Consider the following 24,534-nt stretch of genomic DNA (forward strand, 5'->3'; position numbering starts at 1 on the left):
CACACACAACAACACAGGTGGTTAGGAACAGACATGCACACACAATGTTCACAAAATCCACAATGACACACACACAATCCTTCCAAACATGCACTTCCTATAGATAAGGGGAAGTATAGAATTGGTCAGATTTTTTTTTTTAACTTGACCACAAGTCATAGCAAACAAATACAACCACACTAAAAACCATACTGCAAAAATCAACTCACACACTAATCCCCAACTMGCCTCTGTCTAAGAAATGAGACGGGGCAGTTTTTAAAACACACAAACAGGACTCTGAGCGACAAACCTGTGTCCCCCTCTATACTCTGACAGGACCCTACAGGGAGAGCAGACAACTAAGAATAGGACTTAACGTGTACACAAAACATACGCAACATAATCAATCCCAGTTACGCTTAAACCACAATTTCTCTCATCTATCCCCTCCCTCACCCTTTTCTCTCTCTCCCAGTCCGGCGGTGAGATGAATCTTCTGGCGCTGGAGGAGACTGTGCTCCTCGCTGAGCTCCTGCAGCTGCACCCTGAGGTTCTCTAGCTCCGAGGTGAGGCCTTCCTTCTGGTGCAGCTGCGCCCMGAGGCCCTCTAGCTCCTCAACAAGCCGTTCTTCCTGAGCCTCCTTTTGTTGTAGAGATTCTTCCAGGGTTGCCTTCTCAGCRACATAGCCRTCCAACAGACCTACACACACAAAAACAGTATACACACACACATATGCATGAATGCACACACAATATCACACTGTTTTTACAAACAAAGACTCTAAAAACACATGGAGACGCACACAGTATCTCTACTGACCCTCGGCCTTGTGGAGCTCCAGCTGGAGCTTGCTCTTTAGCCCCGCTTCCTGGTCCAGCTGATCCAATACGAGCTGGTGTTGGAGCAGCATCTGGGAGGAGTCTGAACGGCCCTGGGAAAATCTCTCCTCCAGAGACAGATGGACAGAACAAGACTCCTCCAACTAGAGAGGCCAAAAAGGAGAGAGCGAGAGAGAGACCGACAGAGAGACAGATGAACACAAAGATCAGTGGCTGAGCTTCATGCAAATTCAATGCATAGAATGTTGTGTTGACCCCCCACTAACCTCTCAAGCGTTCACTGTGAATTAAGCAATGACTCTGCATGCCGACAAGCTAGTGTGTGTGTGTGTGTGTGTGTGTTACCTGTGTGTTAGCGTGTGTGAGGAGCTCCAGGAGTGTGTCCACAGAGTGGCGTAGTTGGCTGCAGGCTCCCAGGGCTGCCTCCTCTCCCAGGGCTGCTTCCTCTCCTCCAGAGTTTGTTTGGGACTCTGCCAGTAGGAGGCTCTCACACACACGTTGAGAGAGATCCAGATCACCGGTCGACATGTCTAATACAGAGACACCTAGTGGAGAGAGAGGAGACCGGTCAGGTATTACACACAGTTATCGGTCCTTTCTTCCCAAGTGTGTACTTGTTCACTTCCTGTCATAAATGTATCAAAGACACAGGTCCAGTTGTTAGATTTCACCCACCTGTCTCCTGATTGGTTGTTCCCTCTCCTGGACTCTCACCCTGATCATGACCTTTGACCCCGACACAGGCGTTGACCCGGCGGCCAATTAGCTCCTCCATTGCCATGGTGCTCAAAACCACCTCAACCAGAACCTTCCTCAGCCTCTCATTAGCTGACAGGAGAGACTGCCTAGGGGTCAGAGGTCAAAGTGAGACAAAACCAACAAAATCACTCCATAAAAAAATACAAAAAACTTGAAGGCTTTTTTTATGAAGCCTACACACTAGCTGATCATTGTCAGGCCTACATTCATCCAGGCAGCCTCACCTCTCCTCCTTGGCAGTGTGTAGGTCCTCAGTAAGCATGTTGAGGAGGTTGCCTCCCTCCTGACTCTCTCGTTCTCGCCGTTGGAGGAGTGTATCCAGGGTCTCCATCTCTGACCTCTTCCCCTCCAACTCCCCCTGTAGACTACCCACCTCCGCTCGCAGCTAGAGGGAGAGAGCGAGAGAGAATGTCGTAGCACAGCAGTACTGATACAAAAACAGACAGACACAGACAAAGACAGACACACACCTCAGTGTGCAGCTGAGAGCCAGAGAGAAGAGAAACCAGAGACAGCAAACCAGTCATCACTAGATGTGATCAAAGAATTGTCCTCCCAGTCATAGATACCACAGTTGCATTCAACATCACACTCCCTTTACATAACAGGACCAAAAGCAGAACCATGTGTCTTGTAATGCCCAATCAGAGAAAGAGAAATGGACAGTCTCCATTTTCAGTCACCATTAGTTTGAGATTCGCCTGTTTAGCCTCCAGGAAGCACTCACACAAAAACATAGAGCTACACAAACACAAAAGATGGTGTAATCCTGCATGCCGGGCAGGCAGCAGGTCTCTGCCTCAACACCAACTTTGAGTGGGAGTGAGTCGAAATCTGAACTCCCTCCCTCCCTTTACCTCCCATTTCTTCCTTCTCAATCCCTTTACCTCTCCTTCCCAAAGCTTTTACTTGGCTCCTCTCTCCATGTCTTCCGCAGTCTCACTCGTTCTTACAATTTCTTCCCTCTCTTTCTCCCTCCTTCCCTCCCTCTGTCTAACAACCAACACTAGTTGCCTTAGCAACAGTTCCCCCCACCTATATCCCTTAAGATTAAGGAAGGGGGGGGGGGGTTATTGTAGCACAAAAACCCCACACTACCTGATCCATGGAAACAAACACTATGGAAACAAACACACCCACACCCCTGGGGGTAGGGGGGTCTAAAATATCATTAGCATAGAACGGATTATCTCTGTGAATAATGTTGGATAGAAAGCAGAACTGTCGGTCATGGTTAGCATGGGAACTCTGCCATGATGAACATACTGGGAGGAATGGATGGATGAATAGATGAATGAAAATCATTTTTGAATAAACAAATGGACAAATGTGCATGTAACTGAAATGCCATTATGCATGATGAGAGATTAGAGATTTACATCCAGCCAGCAGAGTGTGTGCATACTGGACAGAACGCACACGGGATTAGTATTGAGATTAATGAAGAAGATAATCGCTTTAGGAGAGCCACTGGGCGGTGAGAGTGTGTTACTAGATGTTAAGAGTGATGAAAAACATCCTCCTCTTTTTATTCTCCTCCTGCAAGTCTCCCACCACAATCATCCTCATCCCTCTCTTTCTCTACTCTTATATATATATCACTATCTCCTCTCCAATACTCTCTCATTTTCCTGCTTTGTCTCCACTCTTTCTCCCTTTGTGCCCCCCTTTTTCGCTCTGTGGATAGTTGGGCTTGTCTGGTCTTGCCCACTGAATTCATTTCCTACTAACAGTGTGTGGTGTGTGTGTCAGAGTATGTGAGTGGAGGTTGAGTGGTTGGAAATCCCGCTAGTCGCTCATGCTGGCTCTCCACGTCCTTTCCTCCCTCTAAAAACCACTCTAGTGCACCATGTCCTTTCCTACCGCTAAAAACCGCTCTGGCGCACCATGTCCTTTCCTACCGCTAAATAAACACTCTGGCGCACCATGTCCTTTCCTACCGCTAAAAACCGCTCTGGCGCACCATGTCCTTTCCTACCACAAAAAAAACGCTCTGTGCTCACAGGGAAAAAAACTGCTTTTGCTCCCGTCATTAAAATCACTATTTAAAAACCCATCTATTTTTGTGACTACATGGACCTACCATTTGGTTTTGAAGTATTGAAACCAAATCATATGATTTGAATGAAAAGTATTATAATAAACATGAAAAGGTGAATGTAAGAAGTGCTCATCATTTCAAATAGATGTCATATTAAACAGCATCTAAACACTCTAAATAGGTCAGGAGACAGACAGGGACCCTAAGAAGGAACGGAAATGAATTATTTAGGCTAGATTATTTCAATTATTTCAAGGCTATAGCCTACAAAGAAATACATTGCTAGTGCGACACAATAGGCTGGTAGGGACATAAAGCGTATTAAATCATTATGGTCTAGAAATTGTGCATATAGGCTGTGACTTACATAGAATTAAACACAAATGAAATAAAAATGACTTATTAGTGCCTTCATTTTTAGAAATCCGAGTTTGGCCAGTCTGTGGCTTCAGGCTCATACGATGGTGTCTGGAGAGCAGGCCAGCAGCAGAGAATATCCTCTGGGGATGCAGACTTGTTTTTACTGTTATATAGGTAGGCATGAAGGTTTTTAGGCAAAATAACCCAATCAAAACAAAGCTCCTTGAACGTGGGAATATGCCAGGCATATTGGGCCAAAATCAATTACGGTCGATTGTATGATGAATGGAACGTTTAAGAGATCCGATTTTTTGTTTATAAATACCTTGCTACAATGACATTTCCATATCTACCCACCTACTTTATTATTTTAGCATGTGGTAAGTATACCATCATGCTTTCTCAGATTCTACAATGACTTTAGTTGTGGACACTAACGTTACATCACCACACTCATCTCTATTGCTCCTCAACTTTGGAAGTCACCTTGATTTTGTACCTGTGTGTTTTATCAGTTTCTTTATGAAAATATTCAGCAAACAGACAGTAGCTAAAGCAAGGGGCTATAGCTGCACACAAGTAGACTACAAATGCATGCTGGGCCGGGCATGCCCTGAGCTCCTGAAGTAAGTGCTACTGGAGTGAAATTGGGCTCCAGCCTTTGGGAATCACGCTCGGCGCTCCAGTCAAGTTGGGCACGCTCAATTACTCTGGTGTGTGTGGTGTGGGTTACCTGTGACACCACAGTGTCCAGCTGTAGCAGTTGTGCAGTGAGCTGGCTCATCTTATCGGTGTAGCTTTGTTCCTTCTGCTCGTGCTCAGACCTGAAGCTCTGCCTCTGTTCTGCTAGCTCCGCCTCCTTCTGCTCCTCAAACTCCGCCTTCAGAGGAAAGAGATGCTGGTAATGCTGGCCAGACCGCCAGACAGACAACACTTCTGTTCTAGAACTTGTTCTAAAACTCACGCCAAGGTCATTGGGTAACAGCTCTAACAGCTCTCCCTACAACCAAAAACTCACAAGCTGATTCAGACTGACTGACTAACAGACTGCTAGCTCTCGCTCAACCCAAATGCATTTTTTTTTTTAAGTGTACAAAATAAAACCTTCTGCATCAGAGGATCAAAGGCTCAAATCCATCCCATTTAGCCACTGTTCACGTGGCAGTAACACACATCCACAGAAATACTGATACGAAAAACACACACCGTCCTATATAAAGAAAGGATTATGATGGTTGTGTAAATCTCATGGGACACTGGCCAGGCATGGCTAACCCTAGTCTTGCTGGGGTGTACACACACACACACACACACACACACACACAGAAAGAGAGAGAGACAGACCTCCAAAATCCAGCCCCATTATATAATGTAATCTGTCCAAATTCAGTTTCTCTCAGTGATCGACACAAAGAGCACTATGGCAGACTACTGTAACATCAAGATCGGGAAAGGGGATAACTAGTCAGATGCACAACTGAATGCATTCAACCCAAATGTATCCTAAAAGACACCCACCACTGTTACATATGTTCCTGTATAGTTCATTACAATGTTTAAGGCTGATGAAGACCTCACACCGTTTCCCCCACCCTCTCTCTTCCTCTTAGTCCCKCTCTGCCCTAGGTATTTGTATAGTTATAAAATGATTTGGTGGCTTCAAGCAATACGATTAATATTTCCTCTAGCCTATCAGACAGCAAGTTCCTTACCCTCCCATCCCTCCCTCTCTCCTCCTCTCACCTTCAGTTGGCTGGTCTTCTGCTCAAGTCTCTCCTCTGCTTGGGCCTTCAGAAGCTCAACCTCTTCCAGGAAGTGCAGCCGTTGCCGTGATGACTCCTCCTCCAGCTCCCGGCGACACGCCTGTAGCTCTCTCGCAGACGCACTCTTTAGCTCCTACACACACACACACACACACACACACAATGACCCCTCGTCTAATAGTGTGTGAAAGCACAATGAGAGAGTAATCCCTTCGCTTTCATTTGCCATTAGAGACACAGTCAGCATTAAGACTACTGAGAAGGGGAATGGGATGTTCTGGGATGGTGTGTAAGTGAGTCAGACCTGAAGCTGCTGCTGGTGCTGTGTGTTGAGTTGCTGTGTCTCTGAGGTGTAGGTGCGTGTGAGCTCCTCTAAGGCAGTGCAGTGCTGTTGCGCCAACTCCAAGACCTGGAGACAGACACAACCAGATCAAACACACCTGAATGGATGGATGCTCAGATTAATGGATAGACCAGCCAAGAGATGGAGGGATGAGTACCTTTTTCCTGAGAGCCTCCAGAGCCGTGTGGTGTTCAGCTTCTAAGGACTCTCTCTGGACAGACAACTGAGCTTCTAAGGCCTCTCTCTGGACAGACGACTTAGCTTCTAAGGCCTCTTTCTGGATTGTCAACTCATTCTGAGAGAGAGTGATCGAGCAAGAAAGAGAACATCAAAATTGTCTAATGAATATACAAGACAGATTTTTTTTTTTTACTGCGGCGAATTTGTATCTTTCCATGACTTCAAATGACCACTTTGTTATCTCACCTGGTGGGTGTGGCTGAGCTCTGTTGCCATGGCGCTAAACTTCTCCATGTGAAGCTGAGCCAGCTCCTTCCTCAGCTCCTCCCTGATGGACTGCTGCGCCAACCCATCCCTCTCCACTTCCTGGTTAAGCCTTGACCTTTCACGCTCCGCCTCAAGCGCAGACTTCTGATCGCGCAGAGTCTGAGATATGAGAACATTAAGATAAAATAGATGTGAAATGTAGAATATAGATATAAAAGATTTAAAACAGTGTGTGTGTGTATGTTCTCACCTGAATCTCCCTCAGGTACGTGGTCTCCAGTGTGTCCATATTACCCAGCATCCTCTTCTCCAGCTCCTCCRTCTCTTCCTGATGCCGGTGTTCTAACTCCGCCTCCTGTGCCTCTAGCTGAACCTGATTGGTTTCCTTTAGGACTGCCTCCAGGCGATCGAGCTCTGACTTGCGTTTTGATTCTAGGCTGGTTTCCAAGACAACAAGCTCCTCGTGTTTTGTTGCGATCTCCGTTGCCATTGCTTTGAGCTCAGCTTTGTGATTGGCCAACAAGGAGTCCAGTTCTGCTTTGTGATTGGTTCGTAGTGTGTCCATGTCCTTCGTGTGGTTGGTCAGTAGCGTGGTTTTCAGGAGTTCCATGGCGGCCATGTATTCCTCCCTCAGCTCCCCCAGAGAAACCTCACCCTGCTGGGCCAGACGCTGCTCCAACTCCCCCCTCTCCTCCTGGAACCTACACACATGCAGAACAGGTCAGCCAGATTAATTTCAAGATGAAAGGACAGATACAGAGAGTTAACTTGCTCTGTGAATGCATTTGTTTACTATGGGGCAAACGTTCACTAGCTAGTGAGAATCTCTGGTATTACATGAAACGCACTGTATTAACCTCCAGACTCCCTAGTCTCTCTGGGTGTTTCACCCCAGCCACGTCTCACCTGTCCTGGGCTTGGCATAGCCTCTGGTCTCCCTGCTCCTGAAGCAGAGCAGTCAACTCCTTGACCTCAGCAGCCATGGTGGACTTGGCCCTGGTCAGCTCAGCTTCGTACTGGGACTCTAGTCTCTGTCTCACTGCCACCGCCTGGGGGTCTGGGGGAGAGACATGTGAGACAAAGGGCAAAGACCATGCAGAAGTGACAGTAAAATAAGGGAGGTTGAACTACATGAAACATTTTCATGCACTTACTCAGGTCGTTGTCCAGTGAGGATTGTAGACTCCTGAGCGCCGCTCTCGCCTCCTCAATCCCTTTCTCCAGAGCGCTCCTTTCCTCCGCCATCCCTCTCTCCAGCTCCTCTCTCAGGGCAGAGACCCGTGCCTCCTCCTCCTCTTGGAGTGCCTGTCTGAGCCTCTGCACCTCCACCTCTCTCCTCAGGGTCATCTCCTCCATCACTCGCTCCCTCTCCTCCTTATGTTCCTCTGCTAGTTTCACACCCAGCTCCTCAGCAAAGCTCTGCTTCAACTAAAAACATCCGGGTCAACATACGGTCATTCCGGGTCAACATGTGGCAACACTCATTACGTTGTCACACATACTCACACAATAATGTATGTATGTACTTGCTGTGAGTGTGTTTCTCCATGTGTGTGTGTGTGTACCTTCATAGTGTGTGAGTGTAGCTCCAGGTTGTGTGTGTCTGCCAGGGCAGCCAGTCGTGTCTCCAAGTTCTGGATCATGGTCGTTCTGGTCTGCAGCTCCTCAGAGTGACACCACATCCTATGCTCCACCTCCACCTGTTCACATCACATTAGCAAACCTACTCCCACTGGAAACTTAACAGAACTTCGACTCACTTCGATTTACAGAATCTAATTCATTCACTATCATCATTCTTACCTCCACCTGTCTGGCAGCCTCCAGACGCACCCTCGTCAGCTCTGTGTGGAAGAGATTAGAGGAAAAGGATAAATTGAGGGAAAGAGAAAATATTTTTATATGTTGAAGAATATTCCAATTGCTTGTGTGTGTGTGTGTGTGTGTGTGTGTGTTGTGTGTGTGTGTTGTGGGTGTGTGTTGTGTGTGCGTGTGAGTCCGTATACCTCTGACATTGCTGTCTGACAGTTTAGCGCGGAGTTGTTCCATCTCGAGGGCGTGGCGAGTCTTCAGCTCCTGCAGGTCGCCATAGTAACGATCAGTCAGGTCCGAACGCACCTAGAGAGAAAACGAAAGAGTGAAGGAAAGACTAGGCCTGATCATGCTGGATCATATGTGAGACTGCTCCTGTGTGTGTGGTGTGTTGTGTGTGTGTGTTGTGGTGTGTGTGTGTGTGTGTGTGTGTTGTGTGTGTGTGTGGTTCCGCTAGGAAAAATGTGCGCCGGACATTGACCGGCAGCATTTTAATTTACCAGACATTTATTGCATTTGCCGGACCAATATGCATTGGGTGTGTAATCTGATTAGGGCGTCCACCCACAGTGCTCTGAATTCCAGAAATCCCATTTAGACTCGAGGATGCAATGGCTTGTGTCCTTAACGAATTCCGATGGACACTTTGAAGATGTTAGAATCACTCTCCACATGTATTTTTCCTCAGCCAACAAGAGGAGTAACGAACAGCAAAATCACTAGCCTACGTCAATCTACTATTTCACATAGAAGAAAAGTTTGTTGTTCTGTGCGAGAAAGAAATAGCCAACTCCAAACAGACTCTGGGACAGTTGTGGGATGATAGAGCCCAAATTCATACAACTAATGGGCCTWGGATACATCCCTCCCAAAAAACGTTAAAAAGAAATAAGGCTAATGCCACAAATCAGAACGTTTAGCTAAAAATGTTGATCAACTATTATTTCTTTACATTCTAAGAGCAGCAATGCGCATGAGGCAGTAGGCTACGCGCGAATATTCATTCCATAATGCAGTTAGCGGAAAACATTTGTCAAAAGGGCACCTCACATGCCAGCGATTTCAAGAGATGAAAATATCCGTTAACAATGTAGAAACAGGGGAGATCTAAAGATGCAACAACTAGCATGGGTTGGTAATATGACTAGGATTGTGCCTTTGGCTACTGGACAATGAAAGTTGATCTGAAAACCAATAGAACATACGATAAATAGGCTACTGGTTTAAATGGCATATGGAAGTCTTTATAAAATAATTGCCTGCACATTTGGTTGGCTTTTGGCTATGCTACTTTGAAGCAAGGTAAGACATGCCTCATAATATGTAGTTTCAAACAGTATGTTTTCAAAATGCATACTGCCCCAAGTTCATTGCAAAGTGGTGTGTGACGCACTGAAGCCTGCCTAGTTGCCTAGGCACTTGAATGGTGAATGGGAAGCGTGCTTCAATTACCAGATGAGAAATAACAAGCTATTTTTAAATCATGGCCATCAAAACTGCATTAAGACTTCCATGTTGCGCAATGATTGGGTTTATAAAAGCACGTTTCACTCCAGCAGCAACAAACGAGCTGTTTGATGATCTGTAGCAGCAGCTCTGGCGCTACATCGACAGATGTTTCAATCAATGAATACCGGCATTTTGGCCTATGGGATTTATTTATTTCTCCCAGACAATTGGCCGGGGACAATTTTATATATCGGCTTTTCAGTATTTTGGGGGGCGGCAAAAGCCAGCTATTACAGGTTAACGGTAAAACCCTGGTGTGTGTACCTGTAGCAGCTCCTCTCTGTAGGACAGGGCCATAGAGGACTGTAGGTTAGACAGTTCCTGAGTGTGTCTCTCCTCCAACTGGATACGCAGCTGGTCAAATGCCTCCTGGTGTTTCTCCAGTTTCAGTGTGATCTCAGCCAGAATATCGGTCCTCTCCTCCTCKCCTCTCCCTTCAGACAGGAAACTACACACACACACGACACCGGTCAGTAAGATGGCCCACCACTGGCCCAGGCTTATAGATTGTGTGTAATTGGCGGCTGGTGGGCAGATTAGCCGAGCAAGGCCTCTAGCATTAGCATACCTAGCATCCTGGGTCTTGAGTACAGAGTCCTCCAGGGCTCCCTCCACCAGTCTCAGCTGCAGCAGGGCTATCTCCTCCCGGTAGCTCTCCTCTGCTACTCGCAGACGCTGCTCAAAGTACCTGACCGGGTACACATTAATGGGGTGTAAGTGTGTGTTCACTTGCATGGGTTTACATTGGTGTGTGTTCACTTGTATACCTTGTGCATGTACCTACCTGTATAGGTGTGTGTAGGAGAGCACATTCAGCTGCATAGGTGTGTGTGCGCATGTCTGTGTGTGTGTACCTCCTCAGGTTCTCCAGCTCAACCTCATTCTGCTCATTGATCTCCCGCCTCTGCTCGTTAAACTCCGCCTTCAGACGCTCGATGTCATCCACCCGCGACGAACGAGCTAGCAGCTGCTCCTTCAACTCTGGAAAGCAAGGCGAGGGAAAAAGAGAGATGTAAAAAGACAAGGTATCTGAAATTCTGTTGGTTGACCAATCAAACCAATTTGTACTACTTGACGAATGATGTTCTAGCATAGGTCCAGTGTGTGTGTGTGTGTGTGTGTGTGTGTGTGCTCACCTCCCAGTTCCTGGCGGCTGGTCCTCATGTTGCCTAGCTGAGCCCAGAGCTGAGAGACCTCCTGGTCACAAGTCTGTCTCAGAGTTACCTGCTCTCCATGCAGACAACATACCTAGAGAAAGGAGAGAGAGTTTAGGAAAGGCACCATCCAAAGCATAAAGCAAATCTCAGAAACAGAAGTGTGTGTGTGTTCACCTCCTGCTGTAGCTGCAGTGTTTGCTCTTCTCTCTCCTGCAGCACCACTTGATGTCTGGACACCAGATCCTCTACTGCACCTGGAGAGTAGCAATAACACATTCATAACGTCCTTACCACGTGTTTATAACTTCCTTACAACATACGGACAACATCAATAACACTTATTAGTTGACTCACGGGCAGCAGCGTCCCTCTCGATCCAGGCCTGGCTCAGCTCCCCCTCCAGCCTCTGGAGCTCTTCCAGGCTAGCCRGGGCCTCGGACAGATCTGCCCCAGTCTGGGTGAAGGCTGCCTGGGTAGAGAGTGATGCCTGAGCCCCTGACAGCTGTGTCTGGAGCTCTGACTGGGCCTTCTCTGACTCCTGCTGCCAACGGGACCTCAAGGCCACTATTTCTGCAGCCTGCCGCTCCTCCATGGACGCTCTCTCCTGGGAGACACGACTCTCACACTCCTGCCTCAGAGCATCTACACACACACACACGACAAACATTGTCACCAATGGCAATTTACTCAATCAGGTCAGATGAAGGTCCATTTGTTAAACAGAGCTATGCATTGGAGCATCTGAGTGAGAAGGCCCTACTCTACTACCATCATCCTCACCCATGTTCCTCTGATACTCCTGCTGCTCTCGCTGGATCCTCTCCTCACACTCAGCTCTCAGCCTCTCCACCTCAAACTGCTGTCTGGCCTGCAGCACGGCCCTCTCCTGGGCCCACTTCTCCCTGAGGGAAGCCTGGAGCTCGCTTAGAGAGGCCTCCCGCTCCCGCTGCAGGTTGGCCTGGGAGAGCTCTAGCTGGGTCGTTTGGTGGTTGGTCAGGCTCAGACGCAGCGCCTCCAGCTCCAGGGCCTGTTGGCTCTATAGAGCGATACATAAGAGAGAGAGGTAGGAAGGGGGCAGGGTTTCCATTAGGAAAATGTGACGCCGGACATTTGAAGGAAGCATTTTAATTTAACGGACATTTGAGAAATTTACCGGACCCATATGCATTGGGTARGTAACCTGATTAAGGCGTACACCCACGGTGCTCAGAATGACAGAAAACACATTTAGATGCTTATTATCTGCACTATGCAGAAATCGCTCCGCCATTTCCTGGTTGCTAAAATTCAGTTTATATAACAAAGCAAGTAAAGTGTAGAGAATCATTGTACCAGCTAAACCACAGTGAAATATCATAATGGGAAGCATAGAAATACCGCGCATAAAAACAGTTCTACCACTTCTTAGACTTGCTTTCAATGACAATGACAGATCTCTAACACATTTCTATGTGAATTTGGTCGGGTCTCCCAAAAAGTGACATATTGTAGTTTTAAAAGAACACGCAACTTGAGGATGCAACGACATGCATCCTTACCCAAAACCGATGAGCACTTTGAAGATGTTAGATTACCTGCCACAATTACTTTTCCTCAGCCAACAAGATGCGTAACGAACAGCAAAATCACTAGCGTATGTCAATCTTCCCCATAAAAGTTAAGATATTCTATTGGTCAGCTAGTCGTTCTGTGGGAGAAAGAAATAGACTATACCAAACAGACTCTGGGACAGTTGTGGGATGATAGATCCCAAATTCATACAACCAGTAGGCCTAAGTGTTAATTTATTTTTAAAGCAATGAGGTTAATGCAACAGATCTGAACATTTACTGTAACATTTTAATAAACTATTATTTATTCAGATTATTAGCGCAGCAACGCACCAAAGCAGTAGGCTACGCGCGCATGTTCGTTCCATCATGCAATTAGCAGGAGAATAGTTGTCAAAATCACACCGCAAATGCAAACAGTTTCATGTGACAGAGATGAAAATATCCGTTAGAAATGTAGAAAGAGGGGAGATCTAAAGATGCAGGAACTAGCATGGGTTGCTAATATGACTAGGATTGTGCCTTTGTGACAATGAAAGTGATAGAACAATAGAACATGTACAAAAAAAATATAGGCTACTGGTTTCAATGGAAGTCTTCGTAAAATAATTGCCTCCACGTTTCTATGGTGGGATTATATTTTGAAGCCATGCCAAGTCATAATATGAAGTAAAACGTTCAGGTTTTAAACTACTACCTATATTTTTCCCAAATGCATACTGCCTGCCTGCCTACCATTGTACTTGAATGGCGAATGGGAAGCGAGCTTCAGCAGGAAGGAATGAGCTGTTTGAGGACCTGTAGCAGCAGCTCTCGCCACTGACAGATTTTCCGCTCATATAGGCTCTGCATCTGTATGCTGTGCGTGTGTGATAAACATAACGACCAACGAAAACACACACGCGCTAACTGAATTCTACTAAATTATGCAAATTAACCTGTAGACCGATAAGCATGACCGGTCAAATGTATTTACATACATATTTTGCAATGGGATTATTATTTATTTTTTGGGACAACTGGCCGGCGCCAGTTTAATAAAAACTGCTTAACGGAAAACCTGATAGGGTTGGTGGTGTGTGTGTGTGTGTGCCTGTGTCTAGTTGTGTGTGTACCTGTATCTGCAGTAGTTCTGCTTGGTGGGCTGCCTCCATGCTCTCCCTCTGTTCCCCTGATAGCTCAGCCTTCAAACGGCTAAGCTCCTCCCTCTGCTGTGACATCATCTCCAACAGCATCCTCTGGTGTTCTCTCTCGTTCACCTGGAGACAGAACAAGAGCGAGAGAGAGAGAGGGTGGATGACAAGCAGCACACAGGTATGCGTATAGGTTGAGGTTGTGGTGTGTGTGTACCTGTTTGATCAGGCTGATCTGTCTCTTCTGCTCCTCCTCCAGACTGTGCCTCTGCTCACACAGCTCTCTCTCCAGACGGCTGCTCAGCTCAGACACCTCCTCCTGGTGTTTCTCCTGCAGCTCCTGCACGTCCTCACTGTGAGATCTCCTCAGTCTCTCTGTGGCCTCCTCCACAGACCGCATCTGCTGCTCCAGGAGCGCTTTCACCTCCTGCTCCCTCTCCCTCCGCTGCTCCTCCAGCAGGCGTCTCACCCCCTGCACCTCCTCGTCCTTCTCCTGCCTCTCCTCCTCCCACTTCTCCCGCTCCTCCTCCACCTGAAAAAGAGATGTCATATCATGTCTGTTCAGTARTTCCTGAACAGGTCCAACTACATAGTCTAATCATCACCATCCTCCTCCTCACCTCTTCCTCCTTGGTTCGGAGCTGTCTCTGGAACTCCTCCAGCTCCTCCGCCATCACCTTCTCCATCCTCCGCGTGGTTCTGTCCATCTCCTCCTCTCTCCTTCTGCCCTCCTCCCTCGCTCCCTGGGCCTGCACCTCCTCCAGGTTACGCATGTTCTGTCTCAGACACAGCAACTCAGACTCTACCTCTGTTTTCTCCCTCTCTGTCTGCTCTATCCTCCTCTCCCTCTCCTCCGCCTCCTGCCTCGCTGTCTCCGCCTCCTTTTGGACTRTGTCCATCTCTTTCTGAGCGGTGTCGAGCTCCAGGGTTTTCTGACCGAGGAGGGCAGTGGTGGTTTTGTGCCTGGATTTAGTTTCTTCCAGCAGGGCTAGAAGCTGGTCACGATGGGTCTGGAGAGGAGAGGTTATTAGCTTGGACCCAATCAAACAAATGTTATATAGATAGATAGATAGATAGATAGATAGATAGATAGATAGATAGATAGATAGATAGATAGAGAAAGAGAGAGAGAAAAATGAGAAACAAAAGAATGAGAGGGAGGGAAGAGAGGAAAAAGTGAAAAAGAGGGAGAAGTAGTGAGGGAGGAAGAAGAACGCTTCTAGCTACCTGTAGTGACTGTAGCTGTCGTCCAAACAGAGCATGGACTTCAGAGGAGACAGAGTCTCCTGCCTGTTTCACCTCCTGCAGAGAGGAGACCAGCTGCTCCTGCTGCCTCAACCTGGAGAGGAGGACACTCTTCTCCTCCTCCACCTCCCTCAGCTCCCCCTCTTTCTCCTTGTTGCTTCCTTTCTCCAACCGGACAGAGGAGAGCAGCTCTTCCTGCTGTTTTAGACGAGAGAGGAGGAGAGATTRCTCCTCTTTTAGCTGTTCCATCACTCGCTCCTGGCTGGGGAGGAGGGTACCTCCCTCCTTTTCMAGGAGAGGAGAGGAGTTGAGTTTCTCCATATCTTTCTCTCTCTCCTCCAGTAAGGTGCAGAGTCTGTTCTTCAGATTGTCCTCCTCGTGTGTTTTCAGGCTGACCTCCTCCTCAGCTCTCCTCCTCTTCTCCTGCTCCTCCTCAAGCTCCCAGTGCACCTCCTGCAGCTCCTCAGAGACCTGGGCCCACCTACACACACACACCATGAATATGAGCTGTAAGTTCTCCAACACAAAGGTATGGTAGACAGGTACACGTTATAACACTCACCTGGCTCTGGCCTCCTCCAGCTCCTCAGCGCTCCTCCTCAACTCCTCCATCACCACCTCCTTCTCCCTCTCCCTCAGAGCCACCTCCTCCCTGAGGTCTCCACACTGCTGGATGAGCAGCTCCTTGCCCAGGTCTGAGACCTCCTGACTCTCCGACGTCTCACTGAGTCTCTCAGAGGTCTCGCTGGGGTCTCGTGAGACAGAGAAGGGGTCGTTCTGCCACTGGGAGGTGAAAGAGGGCAAGGTTTCGTTCTCAGGGTCAGGGTGGGGGGACTGTGCAGTGGATGGTGGGACGGAAAAGTGAGTTTGTTCTTCCTGCGAAAAGGACAGCTGGGATTGGTGACCACCACTAACGATATCACTGTCCAGCTCAAACCTGTGGTAGGATGTAGGGAGAGAGGGATGAGAGGGATGAGAGGACTGAAAGGAGAGAGATTAGGAGATGTGATTCATATGGGGGGAAAATCCACCATAAGGGCAAAAACACACAGCAATTTCCCTCTGACCTGTAGTTGCCAGAGTTGTCTAGCAGGTTGTGCTCGTCCAGCAGGCTGCACTCCTCCAGACTTTCATTGGCCCAGGATGAGTGTGAGGGGAGGGCCGAGGACAAGTAGCGCTCCAACAGCGGGGTGCCATCAGTTGGGAGGGACACGTCCAGAAGGCACTCCTCTCTCCCTCTATCCTCCTCCTCCTCCTCCTCCACACTAGCCTTTGCCTGGTTCAGTTTGTCTTTAGAAGCCTTGAATCCCAACTCCTCCCTCGTTCTCCCTCTCTCCCCCAACAGCTGTCTGACTCTCTGCACCTCCTCTCCAAGTCTCCTCTTCTCCTCTTCCTGCCTTTCCCTGATCTCTCGCTCATCCTCCCTCTCGTTCTTTCTCTCCCTCGCCTCCTCCTCCAGTCTCCTCCTTAGCTCCTGCAATTCCCTATTCAACACCTCCTTCTCCTCCGTGTACTGGTGGATCTCTCTCCTCTCCTCCTCCCTCCCTTTCCTCTCCTCTTCTAGTTGGGAAAGAATGAGCTGGTTTTTCTCCCTCTCCTCTAGCAGCTCTCTCCTCAATGTGTGCATCAGTACATCCATCTCAGGATCAATACATTGTTCTAGGCTCTCACACCCAGCTCCAGTCTGTTCATGTCCCATTCGAAGTGTGTGTATTTGGTTCCCTGGTTCTGTTACTGGGACCTCCAGGTGGTTGGGGAGTGAGGAGAGGTCGTGGGAGGTGTGGTCAGGCTGGGAGGCCTGCCGCTGGGCTAGGGAGAGCTCCGAGCCACCTTGTGTCCTGGAGCGAAAGAACTGAGAGGTCTGGAAAAGAATACAGGGACATCGAAGAGCTTACATTCACTACTTCATTACTAGCAGTAAAATAAGTAAAAAGTAAAATAAATAGAATTTTTGAAGTGTGTGTGTGAGCGTGTACCTGCTGTAGCTGCATCTGCAGGGCCTGTATCTGTCCAGTGAGGGAGGAAGGCCTCCTGCTGGTACCTGGTCTCTGCTCCCAGTGCCTCCTGCAGGTTACAGCTCAAATCTGCTAATGATCTCATTACGCTTCTCTACTGCTGCTGTAACTGCTTGCAGAGAGAAAACCATTGTCAGACATGCACACACATTTTATTCTTAAACACCTTCCTTTATTACATTTAGTCGGATCACTTTGCTTTAAAAGTGTCTGCTAAATGGCAAATATATGATTGCAAGGGGAATGCAAAGTATAAACAGAGTGAGAGGAACAGCAGAGATGGAGAGAGAGAGCAGAGCGAGAGGGAGACTGAGCAGAGAGAAGAGAGAGAGAGAGAGGGAGAGAGAGAGAAGGAGAGAGAGAGAGAAGCGAGGGAGACTGAGCAGAGAGAGAGAGAGAGGGGGAGACTGGCAGAGAGAGAGAGAGAGAGAGGGAGACTGAGCAGAGGAGAGAGGGAGAGGGAGACTGAGCAGAGAGAGAGAGAGAGAGGGAAACTGAGCAGAGAGCGAGTGAAAGGGAAACTGAGGCAGAGAGCGAGTGAAAGGAAACTGAGCAGAGAGCGAGTGAAAGGGAAACTGAGCAGAGAGGAGTGAAAGGGAAACTGAGCAAGGGAGAGAGAGCGCAGAGAGAGTGAGAGGCGAAATTGGGGATTGGGAGTGAAGATGGGAGGGAGAGAACAGAGAAAGATGTACCTTCAGAAAGTATTCACTAGACATTGTTGTTGTGTTACAGCCTGAATTTAAAATGGATTATATTAAGATTTGTCATCACTGGCCTACACACAATACCCCATAATGTCAAAGTGGAATGAAAAGCTGAAATGTCTTGAGTCAATAAGTATTCTACCATTTTGTTGTGACAATCCTAAATTAGTACAGGGGTAAATATTTGCTTCACAACTCACATAATAAGTTGCATTGACTTACTGTGTGCAATGTGTTTAACATTATTTGTTAAATGACTACCTCATCTCTGTGCCCCACACATAATTAACTCTAAGGTCCCTCAGATGAGTAGTGGATTACAAGCACAGATTCAACCACAATGACCAGGGAGGTTTTCCAATGCCTCACAAAGAAGGGCACCTTTGGGCACAGAGTTTAATGGCTGTGATAGGAGAAAATGAAGGATTGTAGATTTAGTTACTTCACAATTCTAACCTAATTGATAGAGTGAAAAGGAACCCCAAAATATTCCAAAACATGCATCCTGTTTGCAACAAGGCACTAAAGTAATACAGCAAAAAATGTGGCAAAGCAATTAWATTCTTGTCCTGAATACAAAGTGTTATGTTTGGTGCAAATCCAGTACAACAGATTACTGAGTACCACTCCATATTTTCAAACATAGTGGTGGCTGCATCATGTTATGGGTATGTAATCATTAAGGACTGGAGAGTTTTTCCAGGATAAAAAAAATAAATGGAATGGAGCTAAACACAGGCAAAATCCTAGAGGAAAACCTGGTTCAGTCTGCTTTCCACCAGACACCGGGATATGAATTCACCTTTCAACAACATAATAACCTAAAACACAAGGCCAAATCTACACTGGAGTATCTTACCAATAAAACAGTGAATGTTCCCGAGTGACCGAGTTACAGCTTTGACTTAAATCTGCTTGAGAATCTATGGCAAGACTTGAAAATGGTTGTCTAGCAATGGTAAACCAATTTGACAGAGCCTGAAGAATTTTGAAAATAARAAAAATCYGCAAATATTGTACAATCCAGGTGTGTAAAGCTCTTAGAGACTTACGTATTGACTTTGGGGTGTGAATACTTATGTAAATGAGATATTACTATATTTKATTTTCKACAAATTTGCTAACATTTCTAAAAACACRTTTTCACTTTGCCATTATGGGGTATTGTGTTTAGATGGGTGAGAAAAGATTCTATGTAATCCATTTTGAATTCAGGCTGTAACAAAATGTGGAATAACTTCAAGACTTTCTGAAGGTACTATCTCTTAATTATTCAGAAGCAGCCCCGGGTTCTTATGGGTAAAAAAAGCATGAGAATAAATTAATCCAAATTAGAAAATACCCAACCCAGTTAGGAGTGGTGTGTGTGTGTGTGTGGGTGTGTTGTGTGTGTGGTGTGTGTGTGTGTGTGTGTGTGTGTGTGTCAAACAAGTGAATCTAACCATAAAGTTATGAATATAACTACTGTTCCCTGAAGGAGGGAAACGAGGTACAACACACAAGTGAAGTGTGCGTAACTTTTGTTGCAGGGCATGCATATGAACACACGTCTAACCCATTTCTCCTGGTACGTATTTATAACACGATTATTTCTCCAGCAATAACGAAAATAGAATTCAAGCCGATTCTCTCCCACCCATCCTCTACAATAGAAAAAGCTTTCCATATTTCCTAATTCATAGACAAAGACTGAATGTTGATTGTCTGGAAGACGTGGTATATCAGACCGTATACCATGTGTATGACAATTTTTATAACACTTTTTACTGGTCTAATTATGTTTGTAATCAGTTTATAATAAGGCACCTCAGGGGTTTGTGGTATATGGCCAATATACCACAGCTAAGGTCTGTATCCAGGCACTGTATCCTTAGCCGTGGTATATTGGCCATATACCACACCTCCTCGGGCCTTATTGATTAAATAAACTGTGTATGTATGTACGGTTAAGTACCTTGAGTTGATCTTTTCCAGTGTGAACCACTAGGACCTCGTCTCCCACAACCTCCATCTCCTCAGGCTGCCCATCGACCGCCTGCTCCCCCAGGACACTGCTTCCCTCCTGGGGATGGTGTTGCTCCAAGTGCCCCTGGAACTCTAGAAGTTGGCTCGGATCTGTCTCACCAAAACGTTGTGGTTCCTTAAGGGTAACATTTTTTTGGGGGGGGGTAAGTAAACCTAGTCATATTGCACATATTCATAGACTACCTGCTTGGCCATCTATAAGATTAGTCAAGTTTGATCATTTGGGTGAACTATACATTTAAAGCAGTGTGACCATCTAATATTAGTCATTGAGAGCTGTAGGGTGATGCAGATGGTGCAGGCTTTTGTTCTAGCATTGCACAAACACACCGCATTGAACAAACTCAATAGATGGCTTGCTTTATTATTTCCATGATTAGATGGACTTCCCCTTTAAAGCCTGTACATAGAGTTGACAGTAATCACATTCATGTTGCTATGACAACCAGCCGCCACCAGCATCTGTGTTAGTGACCCATTTTTACCCTGTATGTGGGGGGGTTGCTAAAGCATAGYAGGCTGCTGAGTTGACATCCATACGTTGAGACATATGGGTCAGACACCGTAGCCAATCTGTCTTCTGAATCCTTTTAATTTTGATTCCACAGAGAAACGAATGACATGTTCTGACCCATGGAGAGATACATGCTCATAGAGTTGGGATTGGATTGGCATACAATCAAATCTGACAAAGACCTTATGAATGAAATATCTGCATTAAACTATAGAGTCAGCCTATGCAACAGTGTGGATATTCACATTCCTTTCATTCATCAGCCAGAGGCTCACCTCATGGTTACACATGCGGTCCTGCTGTGTGGCGTTGCCGTCTGTCTGGAGGTCCATCCCTAGGGGGCGACCTTGTGCTGGGCCGTCATTCTGCGTTGGAGACGGGCCCTTCCTCTTCTGCGTCTTTTTCTGCGCGACTTGACCGTCCCCTTTCGCCCTTTTCTGTCGGAAGCTAGCAAGCTACGCAGGAAGGACAGGGAGAGGTAGATGGAAACGTAGGTCAGGAGGGCCGAACACCACCACACTATCAGCATGTCAGGGGTTAGAAGTCAGGGGTTAGAGTCCACCAAAAGTCCATCAAAGTTCAAATCCATCATTCCGATCAGGGAATAAAAGGTCAAAGTTTCAATCAATCATCCCAGTGACTTAAGAAGTCAGAAAAGGCTATAGGTTTAAGGGGTGAAGGTTTTCATCTGCCTAATGAGCAAGAACAAGAGTTTGATTCAGATCATCTTCCCAGCATTCAGGTAACATCCCTGATTGAACCAGCAGAGAGAATGAAAGCCCCAGCACATTGCCTGTCCAAAGCAGTCAACCAACCACCGTCTCCACTTAGTCCTAACAGTCAACCTCCCAGCATCGCTCCATAGATCTCCCAAAACCACTATCACTGGACAACAAGGTTCCCAACAGAGCGATCGGAAAAACCTTACATTTGAAGTCCAAGTGCACTGATTTAGTCAGTGTAATTGTGCATCCAATCTCTCTTTGCATCTCTTTCAGCATCCCGGTCTCTCTCTCTCCCCTCTTCTATAAGCAGCTTAAATCAGATTACAGTGGTTCAGAGACCCTCGTATAATGCTCCACCTCTGACTCTCGCTCCCTCCCCCTGTCTCCCTCCCGCCCGCAGCCTTTCTCTCCCTCATGCAGCCTTTCTCTCCCTCACACACGCTCCCTTTCAAACCATCAGACCAATGTATCAATCACACACAGTTGAGACAACACACACACGGCAGACAAGCACACTAGTCTCAATATGACACTTCAACCTCCCGCCGAGGGTTGGGATGGCAGTGTAATGCAGAGAACGCAGGAGGAGCTTTGTCTCGAGCCCAAAGTGTGTGTCAATGTGGTAGCACGTGCTTTGTTCCAACCCAAGCAAACCCGTAACAAGCCGACCCATGCCATGTCCACCCAGAACTTATGTTGCACTGAGCAGTGCTACTGACCCACGTGTGTGTGTGTGTTGTGTGTGTGTGTGTGTGTTGTGTGTGTGTGTGTGTGTGTGTGTGTGTGTGTGTGTGTTGTGTGTGTGTGTGTGTGTGTTTCAATGCCTGATCTCTACATGTTGGCGGTTCTACTCGATTGAAGTCTGCCCAGCTTTCAGCAGATACTGTACACACCCACTCTACTCCCACTCACCATCCACAGCCTCCTGTATCTGTGTTTAAAGTGAGGCTAGACTTGGCTGTAGTCGACATGCTGCTCTACACACTAATACTATCAGACAGGCAGCTGTGTGTGTACGTATGTAGGCTATTTGTGTTCAAACTGAAGACGGGAGCTTGGTTTGCCTCAAAGCAAAAGACAACTGATGCAGACGTGGCATGTCACCATAGCAACAGCTGCCATAAGTGGCTAACTGACGATTTCACAATTCAGACAAGCATGAAAAAGCCTACTCAGCCTATGTCATGCCCATTTGTTGATTAGTTTTCAACTTTTCTAATACTGTTGCTATATTTGAGGGCATACTAGCTCCTTCAGAAGTGCCATGTCAGGGTTGGCCTGCTAACTGCAAGAGAAGGCCTARTGGGATCCAATGTGTTCGATTATGTCTGAAACTGCACCCTTTTTTCTATACTATTTTAGACCAGTGTTTCCCAACCCTGGTCCTCAAGTACCGCCTACAGTASACAGTTCCGTTGTAGCCCTCGACAAACACGCCTCATTCAGCTCACTGAGGGCTTGATGATTAGTTGATAAGTTGAATCAGGTGTGCTTGTCCAGGGTTACAATAAAAATGTCTACTGTTGAGAGTCCTCGAGGACCAGAGGCCAGCTTTAGTGTCATGGCACCATCTGATGGTGTGCGTTTACAATGACACACCTGCTTTGATATCAGAGAGCCCTCCACTAATTAAACTATTAGGGGGGACAACTGAAGACTGCTGGTGGATCTGTCTAGGGGGACAACTGAAGACTGCTGGTGGATCAGTGTCTAGGGGGACAACTTCAATCATGTGGAAATAAATGAACAGAAGTCTCTGCGTGGTGCATTTCTATCTGCAAAGTTTAATAAATGTGTCCCGTCCACAAAACAGAACCCATTGAAAAAGAGACAGAGACGTAAGACAGTGATAAAAGACAGTGAGTCAACATCCCAAAACAGATGAATAGATCCCATAGATAGACCAGGGGGTGGCAAACCCTCCAAATGCAGAGCTAAAGCTACCACAGGCTTTTTGCTGCTAATCAGCTGCTCACCAGGACCTTGATTAGCTGAATCAGGTATGTTGGAGCAGGGCTGGTGCAAAAGCCTGAATAATACTCATTATCTCTCCTGGATGAAGGTTGGCCACCACTGTTCTAGATCAATAGACAGAATCACCACAACCCAAGAGCCTGTATCTCACACCACTTACCAACTGACTGCGCTGCATGTTGGTGGATTTCTGTCATTGGGTATAACAATGGTTTATCAATTAAGTTATTGTGAAGGAAGTCATACCAACTCAGCTGCGTGAGAATCGCCCAGGTTTGAGGTGTGCCAAAAATAGGTAGGTCATGCATCCGTTCAAGACTCTGGTGAGGCGGTCAGATTCCTCATAATCTATTGCACATGCAAATCTAAATTAACAACAACTGCTGGGAGAGGTCATACCTGAAGCGATATAGACACCGTTGTGGGGAACGGTAGAGTTGATGCGCGCAGAGTGCAAGACAGGTCAAGACATTTTCGCTAAGGTCTGCGCGGATTATAGAGTCTTTATATTACATTGGCCTGCCTGGTCCTGAGATTTTAAACCTCAGTGGTAGTGTTTCACACCTCTCCATGCATTGCAAATATCGGATCARATGCGCAGAGTTGTGCAGAGAATGTGTATCTTAAACGCAACCACACAACGTTACAGACTATACAAATCCTCCTGCCATCATCACCTGGATAAACAGGGATGATACTCCCCCAGTAAGCGGCACACACTAGTCAGTAAACAGAAGGGGAATATATTTGGGCTGGGGTAGCAAACTGAATAGGAAACCGTTTCTACAGTAACTAGCCAAATGCTAACTAAGTTAATAAACAGTAATAAACTGGGTGCATTTAGTTAAGTCATTTATCAAAGTAAGTTATTAAAAGTAGATGAGACAATAGGGTAGTTAAAATTGGCAGTATAACGTCAGCTGGGTTGGTGAGTCAACGATAGAACAATACCAACATTTGTTTAGTAAGCCACAAAGTGGGGCATTATAATTCATGAATAGCAAAGTGTTAAGCTAGTTACTATACTGTAGCTAGTTTAGACTCGGCTAACCATAGCTACATGTCATGTAGTTAGGTAGCTTTGATAGCGATTCAATTTGTAGCTAAAACTAACTTACTCAAAGCCCTCTATCAAGCAACTGCAACCTATTAACGTTACTTTATTGTACGACAATGTTGCTGATACTGATACGTTTAGCTAGGTTAGCTTGTTGGCTAGATATCTAACGTTACTTTGATGTATTACCCATAAATCGTTACAAACCATTGCTTTTCCAGCTTCTAGTTTCCTCTGTCGTTCATCTTCGTCCATGTCTTGGTTGAAACACAACCATTAAAGGTTAAGGACAAATGTCCTGAAATCGCTGATTATTCCACTAAACCCTTTCACTTTCTTGTACCTCGGATGGAAAATCTTTTGGAACAACTGTCAATATGAAATTCAATATGGCCGCCATGTAGTTTTCGCACCGCCTTTATAAAGTTTCCTCCGCTAATATGGCCAATCAACACACTCGAAGCGAATTTCCCAGCCAATAGCATTCATGCTCTCTTACATTTTACATGCACTGTAAAAAACTCCCTCCCACATTCTACAGGTCCCTGACTGACAAGTTACAAACCAATCAGAGGACTGA

At 46.5% G+C, this 24,534-nt stretch overlaps 1 protein-coding gene across 1 annotated transcript in view; it reads right to left on the minus strand.

Annotated features, from left to right (window-relative positions):
- The window catches only part of LOC111971052 (pericentrin), a 34,564-nt gene extending 10,241 nt beyond the window's left edge, over positions 1-24,323 (minus strand). Inside the window, 35 exon segments of the mRNA XM_070445898.1 lie at positions 439-681; positions 802-964; positions 1,167-1,366; positions 1,497-1,666; positions 1,805-1,965; positions 4,715-4,861; positions 5,725-5,877; positions 6,049-6,153; positions 6,245-6,382; positions 6,514-6,693; positions 6,785-7,235; positions 7,441-7,591; positions 7,689-7,962; positions 8,100-8,234; positions 8,338-8,378; positions 8,541-8,652; positions 10,120-10,303; positions 10,424-10,543; positions 10,710-10,836; positions 10,992-11,103; positions 11,187-11,266; positions 11,367-11,654; positions 11,793-12,048; positions 13,678-13,821; positions 13,913-14,227; positions 14,316-14,705; positions 14,923-15,421; positions 15,503-15,877; positions 16,008-16,801; positions 16,917-16,961; positions 16,963-17,022; positions 17,024-17,058; positions 19,604-19,799; positions 20,474-20,653; positions 24,162-24,323. Of these exon segments, the coding sequence (XP_070301999.1) occupies positions 439-681; positions 802-964; positions 1,167-1,366; positions 1,497-1,666; positions 1,805-1,965; positions 4,715-4,861; positions 5,725-5,877; positions 6,049-6,153; positions 6,245-6,382; positions 6,514-6,693; positions 6,785-7,235; positions 7,441-7,591; positions 7,689-7,962; positions 8,100-8,234; positions 8,338-8,378; positions 8,541-8,652; positions 10,120-10,303; positions 10,424-10,543; positions 10,710-10,836; positions 10,992-11,103; positions 11,187-11,266; positions 11,367-11,654; positions 11,793-12,048; positions 13,678-13,821; positions 13,913-14,227; positions 14,316-14,705; positions 14,923-15,421; positions 15,503-15,877; positions 16,008-16,801; positions 16,917-16,961; positions 16,963-17,022; positions 17,024-17,058; positions 19,604-19,799; positions 20,474-20,653; positions 24,162-24,209 (7,072 nt within the window). The 5' untranslated portion in view covers positions 24,210-24,323.
- Positions 24,324-24,534: the final 211 nt, after the last annotated feature.

This window comes from Salvelinus sp. IW2-2015, linkage group LG12 (genome assembly GCF_002910315.2).
Source record: "Salvelinus sp. IW2-2015 linkage group LG12, ASM291031v2, whole genome shotgun sequence".
NCBI classification, from domain to species: Eukaryota; Metazoa; Chordata; class Actinopteri; order Salmoniformes; family Salmonidae; genus Salvelinus; species Salvelinus sp. IW2-2015.